Source organism: Dendropsophus ebraccatus, chromosome 4 (assembly GCF_027789765.1).
Source record: "Dendropsophus ebraccatus isolate aDenEbr1 chromosome 4, aDenEbr1.pat, whole genome shotgun sequence".
NCBI classification, from domain to species: Eukaryota; Metazoa; Chordata; class Amphibia; order Anura; family Hylidae; genus Dendropsophus; species Dendropsophus ebraccatus.
Window position 1 is genome coordinate 147,802,129 of NC_091457.1, and position 14,279 is coordinate 147,816,407.

Genomic DNA, 14,279 nt, shown 5'->3' on the forward strand with positions numbered 1-14,279 from the left:
GATTCTATTCTGCGGATCCACAGCGGACCTGTAGCAGATCTGATCTAAATAACTGAACATAGCATAAAATCTGCTCCATCAAATCTGCTGCGGATCCTGTATGTGTGAATGCACCCTTAGGCTCTGTTCACACTAAGTAAGTTCCGTAATATTCACAGCCGTTGTTGCAAATCGACAACAACTTACGTTGTGCTGCAGCTGAGGGAATCCCGGCCGGAGTGTATACACAAAGTATATGCTCCGGCCGGAATCCCTAGCTGCGCCGCAAAAAACTGACAGGTTAGTTTTCTGCGGCTGCTATTCATTGTATAGCGGCCGCAGAAAACCTGTCAGTGCACACAATGGAGCGTGCGGCTCCGGCCGCATGCTCCAATGTGTGCAGCGGGAAATTTGGATGCGGGCACACACTGATGCACCCGCATCCGAATTCAGCGGCAGTGACGATCATCCGCCCGGTACTGCAGTACAGGCCGGGATGATCTTTTCTGACACTGGCCGTTCCGTGAGTATCTACTACTCTTTTAGTAAAGTTATATTTTCTCATGTTCTTTCCCCCCAACTAACCTCAGATTGTGCCCCCTTGTTCTTGCATTCAGTTCCATCCCTCCTGAACCTTATTTATCCCTTTAAAATATATAAAGGTTTCCATCTTTCCTCCTCCTTTCCCTTCTTTCCTCCATATTTAGTTCTATAAGTCTGTCCTGATAGGGTTTTATGCTTCATACCTGCCACCATGAGGACTCGCACTATTTTATCTATATTTGTCACTTTTAAAGATCTCCTTCAAAGTATTTAAGGAAACTTCATTAATAAATCTAAACTTGTCAGGTCCTAAAATTACCCGGCAACATCTGTCACCCTAATGATCTCGGTATGTGTGTGGCTTCCATTAACCAACTAACCAACGACATGAAGAATTTTTAAGTTAGTCTATTAGGGTGAGACAAGACCAAGGAAAAATACTACCCAAGGAAAAAATAAAGTGTCTCCTGATTGGTTGGGTGTGAATGTGAAGATTCCTTCGGGAGAAGCCTGCAGCTATGCGCGTCCCTCCCTGGCTCACACCTGCCCGCTTCTCTCTGTGACATGTCAGAAGTTTTTTTTTAAAGGACATGGCCACTTTCACTGTTAAGCCATTTTTGCACTTTCATTTTTTCCTTCTTGCCCTCTAAAAGCCATAACTTTTAGAGGGTATTATGAGGGCTCTTTTTTTTATTTTTTTTTTAAGCAGAACCAATTTTACACCTTTTATTTTGCCATAATTTTTTTTTTTTTAAATTTAAGTTTGAAAAAGAAACCAAATAGTTTTGCAAATTTTAAAGTTTTTTGCCATATAAAAGCTACTATAAAACTTATGCGCAAATGCGCAGTCTCAACCAGAGGTAAAGGTAAATGTCTACACTTATAGAAGAGGAATATCCAGCGCAAGATATATCGTTGAAATCCCAAAAATCCTATTATTGGTCCACACCATAAAAACAGCTTGACATCATGGAGACAAAGGTAGCAGGCATATCAGCAGAAGAGACGTCTGCCACTTTGGTCTCCATGATGTCAAGCTGTTTTTATGGTGTGGACCAATAATAGGATTTTTCGGAATTTGAAGTTATTTCTTGTGCTGGACATTCTTCTTAGATACTAATATAGCTTTTGATTCAATTTACTACATACATTTTTTTTAAACTTTTTTCTTGCGTAATTGTTTGCGGAAAATGACTATTTTGACCCCTATAATTTTTTTTTTTAAATCTATGGGGCTGTAGTGGGGTCTTTTTTTGCCATGTGAGCTTTTTCTATGTATTTTTGTTGGAACATTTTGATCACTTTTTATTAATTGTGTTCTGATAGATAATGCAGCCAAAAATCTTTAAGTTTCTTTTTTTTGGTTTACACAGTTTAGTGTGCGCACTTAATTACATTATATTTTATTAGCTCACACAATTCCTCACACGGCGATACCAAATATGTTGCATTTGTTTTAGTTCACCTATTTTGTTTAAAAAAAATAGGAAAAGGGTGAGATGATTTAAATGTGTGTATATATATATATATATATATATATATATATATTTTTTTTTTTTTTATGCAAAAAAATATATTTTTTCCCAACAGTATGTAACCTACTGATAGCTCCCTATAACGCAGTTTCTTACCTTCATCCTCTGCGCCATTTCTAATATATTCATTGTTAGAAAATGATAAAGTTAAACTTACCTTTCCAGGCTTCCCCGGTTTCTTCCTACCTTTTCCCTGCTTACTGCAGCTGTTACTGACACTGCTGAACCCTTCTCTGCAGTGACAGGCCGTTCAGCCAATCACTGGCTTAGATGGGACAGTGCCGCGGCCAGTGATTGGTTAAGTGGGCTTTCACTGCACAGACGGGTTAGAAAGTGTCAGCGGCGGCTGCGGTGAGCTGGAAAGAGGCAGGAGGAAACCAGGGAAGCCTGGAGAGGTAAGTAAAACTTTATTATTTTCTAAACTCTTTCATCAGCCGGAGATGATTTTCAAACTTGCTGGAAGACAATGATCAACTGATGATCAGCTCCTTAGCTGATGGTCATCTTCAATACAAGTGGTGATATCTTACCAATAATGGCCCATAATAGCCACACAATTTGCCTGTACAGTGCACATTAAGCTTATGTAATTCCAGCTGATGTAAAAAAAAAAAAAAAGTTATAAATGCATCATTATTAAAATTATATCCCCAAATATTCTGACCTATAGGGTAGTTTTTTTTTTTGCTTTGTCTCACGAGATATTATTGCACAGACTATTTCCCCAGCATTTCTGTGCCCATAAATTGGATGAAATTATAAGCACCTTGTGGCCACCTTCAGGCTGGGTTCACACACTGGGGGGGGGATTTAAATTAGGCCCCGCCCCTTTTCCCCTGCCCAATTCACTAAGAGACGTACACCTCCTAGTGAATCCATCCGGGCCTGGCGCAACAAATCTGCCCCTGTAGGTTCGGATTATGATTTACGGCGTAAATTGTGATAAATGAGGCGCAGTAGGAGGTTACTCCATGCCCCCCCCCAACTCATTGGGCAAGCGGAGGATACGGCAGGAGTACGCCAGGGAGATAGGGCGAATTTGTGCCTTGTCCCTGGCGTATGCCCTAGCCGTAACCTTAGTAATTGCCCCCACTGTGTTAAATACAGGGAAATATGCACTTTACCAGCATTTACCCCAAATAGCTGAGGTTTAGTGATGCAGTCTTTGGCTGTGTGGTTTTCACAGGTCAGACACATGTGGTTTTACCTGCAAAAACCACATCATAAACCCAGAACAGTTTATGGCAAAAGCATGACTGAGGCTGGGGTTACAGGGCATAGTCACAATGTCACAATGGTGTTACAAGTTAATAGTCTGCACTGATTCTCAAGACACAGTCATTTTGGCCACATTGCATGAACCCAGACGAAGTGTATACAAGGGTAAAGGGTATCGGTTGTTTCAAACAACTTCCCTACATATGATAGCCTATGTCATACCTAACATATTTGTAATATATGAATTGAAAGGAAGAAAGTTGCGGGCACTCACCGGTTCTGTAGCGGTATTTCTTTATTTATTCATGGTTAAAATGTGGGATCGATACATGTATCTGGGATGTCAGACGCCACATCTCACAGGTGCATCACACAAATGACGGCCATTTTGCGCGCATGCGCGCTTCATCAGATCTGCTCTGATCTGATGAAGCGCGCATGCGCGCTAAATGGCCGTCATGTGTGTGATGCACCTGTGAGATGTGGCGTCTGATGTCCCAGATACATGTATCGATCCCACATTTTAACCATTAATAAATAAAGAAATACCGCTACAGAACCGGTGAGTGCCCGCAACTTTCTTCCTTTCAATTCATATATCGCATTACTACATTGTATGAGGAGCACCCCGGTACGGCTTTTTATGCAAGTCCTCATGGCAAAATCTTAATGCATATGGACACGTGTTAGTAGTGCCGGTGATATTTTCTCTACAGACTGTGGGGTAACATATTTGTAAATCACTTATCAAATATCACATTTTGCCTCAGAAAAATCTTGCCCACTAGGCGTCTCACTTCTTTACAACCAGTTGCTTAATGCCGGTTGTTAGGATAGGTATGATTTTGGGGATTAGGGTGGAGTTTGGGTTGGAACATTTGCTGTTTTGTTCAAATTCCTGGGCAGTGGGTGGTTCTAAGCAGAACTGGCATGGGCATAAACATCCCAGGGTTATCATGGCAACTATGTAACAAAGACACCAAGAGGAACACACAGGGTGTAGGGGCGGGGCTTAGCTTGTGCTGTGTGCAGGGGAGTCAGCTTGGGCTGTGTACCTGCAATCTTTGAGCCTGCGTGCTTCTTTCAAAAGATCCTCCCTATATGAGGGCTTTTCTATCATCTCAGCAGTAGAGATGATCAAACATCGGGAAATGTTAGGTTTGATCTAACTTGAACCTTCTTGAACCTTCAGCATTTGATTCCTGATGCCTTCCCGTTCCGTGGGGAACACGGAGACAGCCCGAGTACCACCTGGAAAACAGGGGTACAGCCTAGGTAAAAGGCTTGTAAAGGATAGGGGATAACTTTTAACCTCTTTAAATACTGAGGAACTATTTTCCTTCTTTTTTAAACCTATATATTTTTGTAAAAAAAAAAAAAAAGTAAAGCAAGAATTGTAAAGTAGATATCACCTGCTTGGCTCTTCTCACTGCTGATAGGATATTATGCTGATCATATCATCAATTGGATCATTGACTTCCCCTAACATAATAATACACGCAGCCGCCTATATTTTACCGCCTTATGTAAATAGTGAGCTCCTAGGGCAAGGAAACGCTGCGTCTGCAGTTTGTCATCGGGGGCTGTAATGTTTTTCTTGGCTCGCTTCTCCTTAAGACATTTACTACAAAGAATAACACACACCTGATTTTCAAATAGTTCCTGGCAATGAAAATATCGCCTTGTTATAAATTGCTGTATCAGTTTCTCAACTGGAAAAGTAGTTAAAAAAAAAAAAAGTAGTTAAAAGTCAAAAAAAAAAAAAAAATCGCCCTCCTCCCCACCTTTCGCCCCTTGAAGGACAAGACTAGAGAGCTGCGGGAGCCAGTTCCCCCAGCTGCTCGGAGCTCACAGCACCCAGCTCTTATCCTCAGTTCTTCAGCACCTTTAGCCTTTTCTTGTGTTGTAACTTGAGAAGATTCTGAGCGGAGCTAAAGAAAGAAGCCCCTGCCTCTCTTGTCTGGCTGCCCCTTTCATCCCTCTGCAGCTCAGAGAGAGCAGACAACTCAACAGGCTGGCAGTCCCTCTCTGTTAGACATGATGAAGACAACCTGCATTTCAATGTGAAGAACTGATCCGACACTAACTCCCATTGAGCAAGTGAATAGATGCTTTGCTACGACTTGCGCTGATTTGAATGAAGAATAAGAAAGTTCTTTCTCCGGTTACTCGGATTCTCGGCTTATGACCGTCTAGAATTTTTTGGAGTTGTATGGTGACATCCATCTCTTGCTCTTCTTATGGATCCACACGGGATTATGTTATTACTTCTATGTTTCATTCATTTTTGCTTGGGTTCTGTGGCCCTTGGAGAAAGAAGCAAGAATTTTAGTGCTTCTCCCGTTCAGCCGACAGAGTCGTATTCAAGTTCAGAAGACAAAAATCTGGAGGATGAGGCGGAGAACCAGGAGAATATTTTATCTCAGGTACCACCATGTCTATGATATTTAATGCCATAGTGGATAGGGTCACTTTAGTTCTGATTTAGTAGCTAACAAGGATGGATCCACATTTTATGTTAATAATAAAAAAATAGCAAAAAAAAAAAAAGCAGGAAAAAAAATGCAATTTCTATATATGGATAGATGAAGTCTTAAAGAGTTTATCCAGAAATAGAAAAACCAAGCTGCTTTCTAAGTGGTATTGAAACTTGGTTTCATGGAAGTGAATAAAGCTGAGTTGTTTTACTACCCACAAACTGAGGACAGGTGTGGCAGTGTTTTTGGTAAAAAGATTTTCTAATGTAATTATCATCGTTCACAGTAGATACTGATAATGTCTGAGCTGTAGAAGTACAGAACCACTTAGGAATCTTATTATTCTTAATGGGTTTTCCGGTGTTCCTGTAAAAAATGTTGGATGTCTGTAATTTTTGGAAACGTCCAGAAACAAAAAAGCAGATTGGCAAACCAGAATCTAAGTGGATATAATGCATGAAGACCAGAGCTCCGAACCCAATGATGTTTTATTGCAGAATTGAGTGATTATGTTGGACATTGCAGGGGTCAACTGGTGTCTTGGCAAATGCCATAAAGCAAAGAAAAGCACTGCTCACCATGTTATTCTTCCGGTGATCCAGTGCAGATGCTCCGGTGTCTATGATGCTCTTTGTTTACCAGATGCCAGTATGACATCACTAACAATGGCTAGCGACAACAGTATGTTGTAATGGAATCAGAGATAGGGGAGATACACCTGGATCCTGCCATTCTTGTCCATTGTTGAGCTTTGATGCCAGTGGTACGATACGTGACTGCTCAGGCCACTGATTGGCTGCAGTGATCATGTATAAACAGCTTTTAAGCAAAGGCTGTTAAAGGAGAATTTCGGGCACGGCCTTTTTTTTTTCAAACTGCCGTGGAGGGGGTGGGTGAAAAAAACAACATGTACTTATCTCCCTGGCTCCATTGCTGGTGTCTGCTGTACTCCGTTCTGGTCCCCTGGACGTCACATGTGAGAACCGCTCCGACAGTCAGTGGCAGAGGCGTAATCCCACTGGTTGAGTGGGCTTTGAACGTTATGTCCCAAGTCCCCAATCTGGACCAGGGAGCTTCCGGGGGTCGGTGAACCGGAGTGGAGGACAGCGGACACCAGCACTGGAGCCAGGGAGGAAAATGCATGTTATTATTTTCACCAACTCCCTCCCCAGCAATTTTTTAAAAAATGTCCATGCCTGGAATTCTCCTTTAGGGTATAAACCCACACACCGTATACGCAGCAGATATGCAACAAATACGCAGCAGATTTGTTGGTACAGATTTGATGCTGTGTTCAGTTATTTAGATCTAATCTGCTGCGAGTTTGCTGCGTATCGCAGCAGTAAATACGCTGCATATACAGCGTGGGTTTATACCCCTAAAGACTCCCAGTGTGACTGCACTAGATCACTGGGAAATTAAAGGGGTCCCGGACACTGCACTTCCTTCCTCTGGCCATCTTGGAAGTTTACCATCAGTGAGTGATCATGTCTACACACGATGTCCAATAGCTATTAAACATGGTATGTTTTTTACCTGCACACGATGCTCACAACATGCATCCGCCATCCTTTTCTGCTTCCCGGACAACTCCTTTCAAGAGGTGAGCATTGCCTTTTTAATGTATAGTATTTTTTCCCATCTGATTTATAGCAGGGTCCATCAGGTTCCATTGTAATGTCTATCGTTTTGATTTTTTCTTCCTGTCAAGTCTGATGGAATTACTGATGGACTCTCCAACCTACTGTAATGGCAGTGTGAAGGAAGTCTGGCAAAGTAGCACATTTGTTGGAGCAAGTTATGGGTGAAAGAGGCATATAGCTATTGTTTTTTCTTTTAGTGTTCCTATGATTTTGGTGTACAGCTCCTTTTTGACAGTACAAATCCAGGAAATTTTGTAAAAACTCTCTGCTCTTTGCGCCAGTCTCACACAAGCATAGGTAGCATTTATTCCTTTATTTGACCCTGTGACCTATCCTGTCTGCGGTTCTAGCCCTCCAAGTTAACAACATCCACAAGTGTGAAGGAGCCCTAAGGGGACATTTACAAGTTCCATGAACAGTCCGTAAATATGGACAATGTGCTACGGCACGGAGTTCGAAGCTCCCAACATCATTCATTATTATGCTGGGAGCTCAAAAACTGTTTAAGGCTATGTTCACACTACGTATCTTTCCGGCCATAGTGGGAACCGCGAATATACGCACGTAGTTTTGAGGTTGATGCGTTCGCTTGAAAGTATACGATATACACCCGCACAATGCACACTACGTATGAACTTACGACCGGATCGTATACGGCGCCGTGAAAAATGAACAAGACCATTGTTTGAGGACGGAAATGTTGAAACTCACGGCCGTGGATTTCCATGCGGTCCCGTACGAAGTACTTATTCCAGCCAAATTGAACTTGATTTTTCGTTTCAAGAGGTTCTGTGAGTTTTATTGGGCTGGGCGAAGATTTCCAAGTAAATGACCTGTTTCAGATCGCTTCGAAACAAGCTAGGGAAGCATAACTCTACTACGGGCGTATGTTCGCGGTTCGTACACATCCGGCCGCATGCCGATTTTTCCCACGCCCGAAGTTTCAGCCGCACATGTACAGCGGCGTACGAAATGTGTCCGGAATCGTACGCAGTATGAACATAGCCTAAATGTTCATGCTACCGACCAAGCAAGAAACATGCGAATGCCCCCTAAGACTGGATCATGTAGTTGATATGAAATCTGTACTAAAATTCCCGACAACCTACAGTACAAACCCCGTTCCCTCACAGGCTCAATATTTCCTGCAGAGTTTCACCATGAATTTCATTTATTGCAATGCAATAAAGTTAAAAAAAAATTCCATTGCAGATTTTTGTATGGTGATGGCTCAGTGCTTAGTAGTGTTGCCTTGCAGCTCATGTGTTCAGGGTAGTATTAACGGGGTAGTGTGGTGGCCCTCAACGGCCCCAACCCCCCCCCTAAAAAAAAACAAAAAAAAAAAACATAGACATACACAGAAAATATACTTACCATCCCACTGGTGACGATCACCGTTCGATTTCCCGCCAGCTGCATCATCGCCATCTTTGGCCGCCGTCCTCACTTCCAGGTCCAGGTGCAGTGAATGGAAGAGAAAAGGCTGCTTAGCCTATCAGGGCTAAGCAAGCTGGAAGCCATGTGATGCGCTCCAGCCAATGAAAAGTCTGCTGGTGTGCATGTGCATCAGCAGCCTTTTCCTCCCCCATTCACTGCTGTGAAAGACAGCGAAGATGAAGAAGACCAGGACCACCGCCTACTGTGACGACATTGACCAAAGATGGCGCCCTGGAGAAGTGGACGGGATGGAGAGTATTTCTGTATGTATACTGTATTTAACTTCCGGGGGTGGGGGTGGGGTGGAGTTTGTACGTTCTCCATGTTTGAGTGGGTCCCCCATGGGCCCCTCCCCCCCAATGTGAGCCCTAATGGAGACAGGGACTGATTTAATTGCAGTAGAGCGCTGTGAAATATGTTGCCGCTATATAAATAAAGGCAATAAAGTCAATGGGGGTACATTTTGGATGGTGTCGACCTAACCTAAAACATGACGCTAGAATGATTGTTCATTCTGTCTGCTGTATATCTACTTGTCTAACTTATTTGTTGATTTTCTGTGAGGCTAAAAAAAACATCTCTGCAACCCGATCCTCTTGTAAACTTCATCTTTTTGCTACTGATTTTGTAGACTGATCTCAGAACTTTTTTGGGAGGAAAAACACCACTATGGTTTTTCGATGCAGTTTTTTGAGCGAAAGCCAAAGTGGATCCAGGAGGACTGGGATGTACAATGGAAGTATAGGACTTCCGCATCAGAACCATTGTGGCGTTTTTCCAATGTGTGAAGCCGTCCCTTATGGCGGCTTCATTGTGTGAGAACCTGTGAACAATCTGAGGTGGTGGCAGCAGCAAACAGAATCCAGAGAGAGAGAGTATCGCCATTACCACTGTACTAAGGAATGTAGTGGTTACAGAGCTGACCGTGCCAGAGAATCAAGGAAAATCTATGTGTAATAATACAGTGGTGCGGTTCCCACAGACACAGGGCCGGTGAAGGCGAGGAGGACACGTCTGTGAATGGGCTGAGGTGAAGTTTACCGTCAGGTGCAGACAATGGGTCTTCAGTAATTACATACACCCGTAAATGACACGTCTTTGTCAGGCCGCTGCCTTAGGGGATAATCTGTCTGTACTGCTTGTGGAGATCACTGAAAGAAATGAAGTCAAACTCAAAGCACAGACTTCTGCTACTTATTTGACAGAATGTTTAGAATTTCAACTAAATTGAGAGATTTAGCAAGATTTAAAGTGAAACCAGGACCTCAGATATTACATATTGTACTGGGAGGTTAATGGAATACAGCCCCTGGATATCATTGTGGCAGAATATTAACTTCTTCATAAAAAGTCAAAAAAGAAAAAAAGTTAAATAATTTACATTGAGTGGCAGCAGTAATTTGAGAGATGGCCCCTCTGCTGCCACCAATGGCTTTGTCAGGAACTGCAGGGCAGCTCAAGCCCTTGCCCCAACACTGTTATATATTGGTAGTGCCACTCCATGCAGATGCTGAGCCTCCCCTGATTGTACCATTAGAATAAATGTTACACTGGGGTCTGTGTTAGGGGCACTGCATTTGCTACTGGGGCACTTAATTAAAGGAATCATTTTTAACTCACCGAAGTATTGTATCGCCCCCCCCCCCCCCCCCAAAAAAAAAAAAAAGTTATACAAATCACTAATATACTGTACACTTATTACGGAAAATTCTTATAAAGGGATTTTTTCCCTGCACTTACTACTACATCAAGGCTTCACTTAATAATAATAATAATAATAATAATAATAATAAATTTATTTGTATAGCGCCAACAGACTTCCTGGATAACATGGTGATGTCACTTCCTGGATAAAATGGTGATGTCACTTCCTGGATAAAATGGTGATGTCATGACCCGACTCTCAGAGCTGTGCGGGCTGTGGCTGCTGGAGAGGATGATGGCAGAGGGATGCTTAGTGTCCCTCCAGTGCCCTGTGTCCCTCAGTGTCCCCCTGCTGTCATCCTCTCCAGCAGCCACAGCCCGCACAGCTCTGGGAGTCGGGTCGTGACCTCACCATTTTATCCAGGAAGTGACATCACCATGTTATCCAGGAAGTGAAGCCTTGATGCAGCAGTAAGTGCAGGGAAAAAATCACTTTATAAGCATTTCCTGTAATAAGTGTATATGGGGGATTTGTATAACTTTTGGGGGAGCAATACAATACTTAAATAAAAAATTTCCCCAGACCTCTCCTTTAAGATCCTTATTGCTTTATTAAACTTAAAGGGGTATGTGACTCAAACATAACTTTTCATGTGTTGTTGCCCATGGTGAGACTGAGAATTCCTTCCATACCTGTTATTTTCCCCCAGTTCTGAGCTGCTGCTTTCTGTTGAAGACACAAAAAATCTGTGTGTGAGCTTTTCTCCCTGTCTCCCCCCCCCCTCCCTCCCTTATGAGATGGCTGATGTAAACAAGTCCCTGGCAGGCTTTATTTGCAATTTTGTAGCATCTTTGTAATGCAAGGATTAACCCAACTGCGGTTATTTCATTAACAACATGACCTCACATTAACTCTCCCAGCATTACAAAGAAGCTACAAAGTTGCAGATACAGCCTGCCAGGGATTTGTTTACATCTGCCATCTTGGAAGGGAGGGGGTTCAGAGCAGAGGTGAGAGAGCAACTCACACACAAGTTTTTGTGTCTTCAGCAGAAAGCAGCAGCTCAGAACTGGGGGAAGGAGACTGAATAGATAATAACAAGTATGGAATGAATTGTTAGTCACACTACAGATGAGCACAATGCGCTTCATTCCTGTCTGTGTTTTGCTCATTGGGCTGCAGGCTTTGTCTCTGTGCGACTCCTCCCCATGTGCTGGGAAAAGATGGATCCAGTCCTGGTAAACTGTAGGTTCACTCATGTTTAAGTCTCACCATGGGCAGCAACATATGAAAAGTTATGCTTGAGCGGAATACCCCTTTAAAGGGGTTGTCCGGCGATAAAAAATTATTCACAGAATAACACACATTACAAAGTTATACAACTTTGTAATGTATGTTATGTCTGTGAATGGCCCCCTTCCCCGTGTCCCACCCCCCCCCACCCGCGTACCCGGAAGTGTGGTGCGCTATACATACCTGTCACGTGCCGACCACGGTCTCCGATCCTCAGCAGTGACGTCTTCTTCGGGCGGCCAGCGGATCTTCCCGAGTGCTGGCCGCCCTCTGCAGCGTCATCCGAAGCTCAGCCGCGATTGGCTGAGCATAACTGCCGCGGCCACGTCATCAGCTGCTCAGCCGCGATTGGCTGAGCACAGTTATGCTCAGCCAATCGCGGCTGAGCTTCGGATGACGCTGCAGAGGGTGGCCAGCACTCGGGAAGATCCGCTGGCCGCCCGAAGAAGACGTCACTGCTGAGGATCGGAGACCGTGGTCGGCACGTGACAGGTATGTATAGCGCACCACACTTCCGGGTACACGGGTGGGGGGGGGTGGGACACGGGGAAGGGGGCCATTCACAGACATAACATACATTACAAAGTTGTATAACTTTGTAATGTGTGTCATTCTGTGAATAATTTTTTATCGCCGGACAACCCCTTTAAGGCTGGCCCTTTGATCAGTAGGATTCTGAGTGGTCAGCAGACCCTTTTTGATTGCCAAAATGAGCCAGGAGGCGTGTTGCAAGAGTGTTCTTTATCACCTTTGTGCCTCAAACAGACAGACTCCTAATGTAAGTCTATATTATTCTTTTTTGTCATGTGTGCTGAGAGCGGGAAGAGACTCAGCTGCACACTTCTTATCTTTGAGGATCCTGCTCTATGCCATCCAAAAAAAAAAATGTAAACCCATTGGAGATGAGTTAACCATATGCTGTACTCCCTAGAGCTGCATCCAACTTCTTCAGCGGTAATCAAATGCCGCACGGTCGGGTTCAGACAAACCTAACAGTGTTCGAAATTTGTTCATCTCTAAAACTCAGCCAAACTGAGTGATTTAGCAAGATTTTAGAGTACCTCAACAGAAACCACCTGAACCGAGGTCCAAATGACTTTTTTGGCCTCCGTTGGGTGCCTGGGATCTACGAATACGTTTCCCATATGCGCTGAGTAATTTAGTGTCAAAAGAGCCTAAGAATGCAACAGATTTTTTATGCAAAAGAACACTGCAGAGACACCATCACGTGTCTCGACGTCAGTGAACTAGCCAGACCTTCCTCCGGGAAGGAACAACCAAGCCAAGGAATGTCTCCAATCAAGGAAACCACCCAAGCAAGGTATCGATCCACAGACAGCTGTTTCGGGGTTTTGCCCCTCAACAGTGCGGAGTAGGTTTCTGGCTAGTGGGAGCAATGACTAGTAAGTGCAAGCAAAAGGACGCTGGTTGACCTCAGGGAGATCAACCAAAACACCGCAGAGACACCATCACGTGTCTCAACATCAATGTATTCTAGAACAGAGGTAAACCAGCGTCCTTTTGCAACAGATTTATGACACAACAAATCACAATGATAAACTTGGTGGATTCTTAGACTGTCTAGTATACAGTACATTCACACTGTCTAAAAATTAGAGTGTTATAGTAAATATGGGCCATTTTGTTAACCAGAGCCGATTTGCCAACTTCAGAAGAAACAATGCCCCCCCAGTAGGTAGCGTGCCCCCTTTTAGACAGAGTTTTCCACCCAGTAGGTACATTGTCTCAGTACTTTATGTACAGTGCTCCCCAGTGAGTAGAGTGGCCTCCTAGTAGGTACAGTGCCCCCCAATAAGTAGACTGGCCTCCTAGTAGGTACAGTGCCCCCGGTAAGTAGACTGGCCTCCTAGTAGGTACAGTGCCCCCCAATAAGTAGACTGGCCTCCTAGTAGGTACAGTGCCCCCCGATAAGTAGACTAGCCTCCTAGTAGGTACAGTGCCCCCCCAGTCAAGAGAGTTGCCTTCTTTTAAAAAAAACCTGAGTTATACTTACCTCCACTCCAGGAACTTACCTCCGATCTAAGGAACGTCCAGGCATCCCTTCCGGCTGCTCCCTGCGGCCTCTCCTGCACCTGATGTCTGTGCATGTAATATGGCGCAGACAGCGAGTGGTAAACAGGAAGGAGCTGAGAGGTTGGCGCTCACTTCCTCTTCAATATCATTCCATGTAATATGGCCTTAAGATGTCATAGGGACTCGTCAAAAGTTTTGATTATTGGGGGTTGGAGTCTGAAGATCGTCAATGATTGTAAAACGAATGGGTAAAAAGGGCTGTGCCCACACTCTTCAGAGATTAGAACATACATTGTATGAATTTATAGAACGCCTCATAGACATAAACTGTCCCGGAGAACCAATCAGAAACAAATAGGCACCAGACTCACCTCTGCACCCCTTCCTTGGGGTGATTGGTGGGGGTCTCGGCTCCTGATCCTACCCCGGGCAAAACTTTTCTTATGTTAAGCTGATAAGCACCCTTGTAACTTAT

General features: G+C 43.8%; 1 protein-coding gene across 1 annotated transcript in view; it reads left to right on the top strand.

Annotated features, from left to right (window-relative positions):
• Positions 1-5,114: 5,114 nt before the first annotated feature.
• The window catches only part of OLFML2B (olfactomedin like 2B), an 86,555-nt gene continuing 77,390 nt past the window's right edge, over positions 5,115-14,279 (top strand). The window contains exon 1 of the mRNA XM_069968958.1: positions 5,115-5,701. Coding sequence (XP_069825059.1) covers positions 5,516-5,701 — 186 coding nt within the window. The 5' untranslated portion in view covers positions 5,115-5,515. The remainder of the gene's footprint in view (positions 5,702-14,279) is intronic.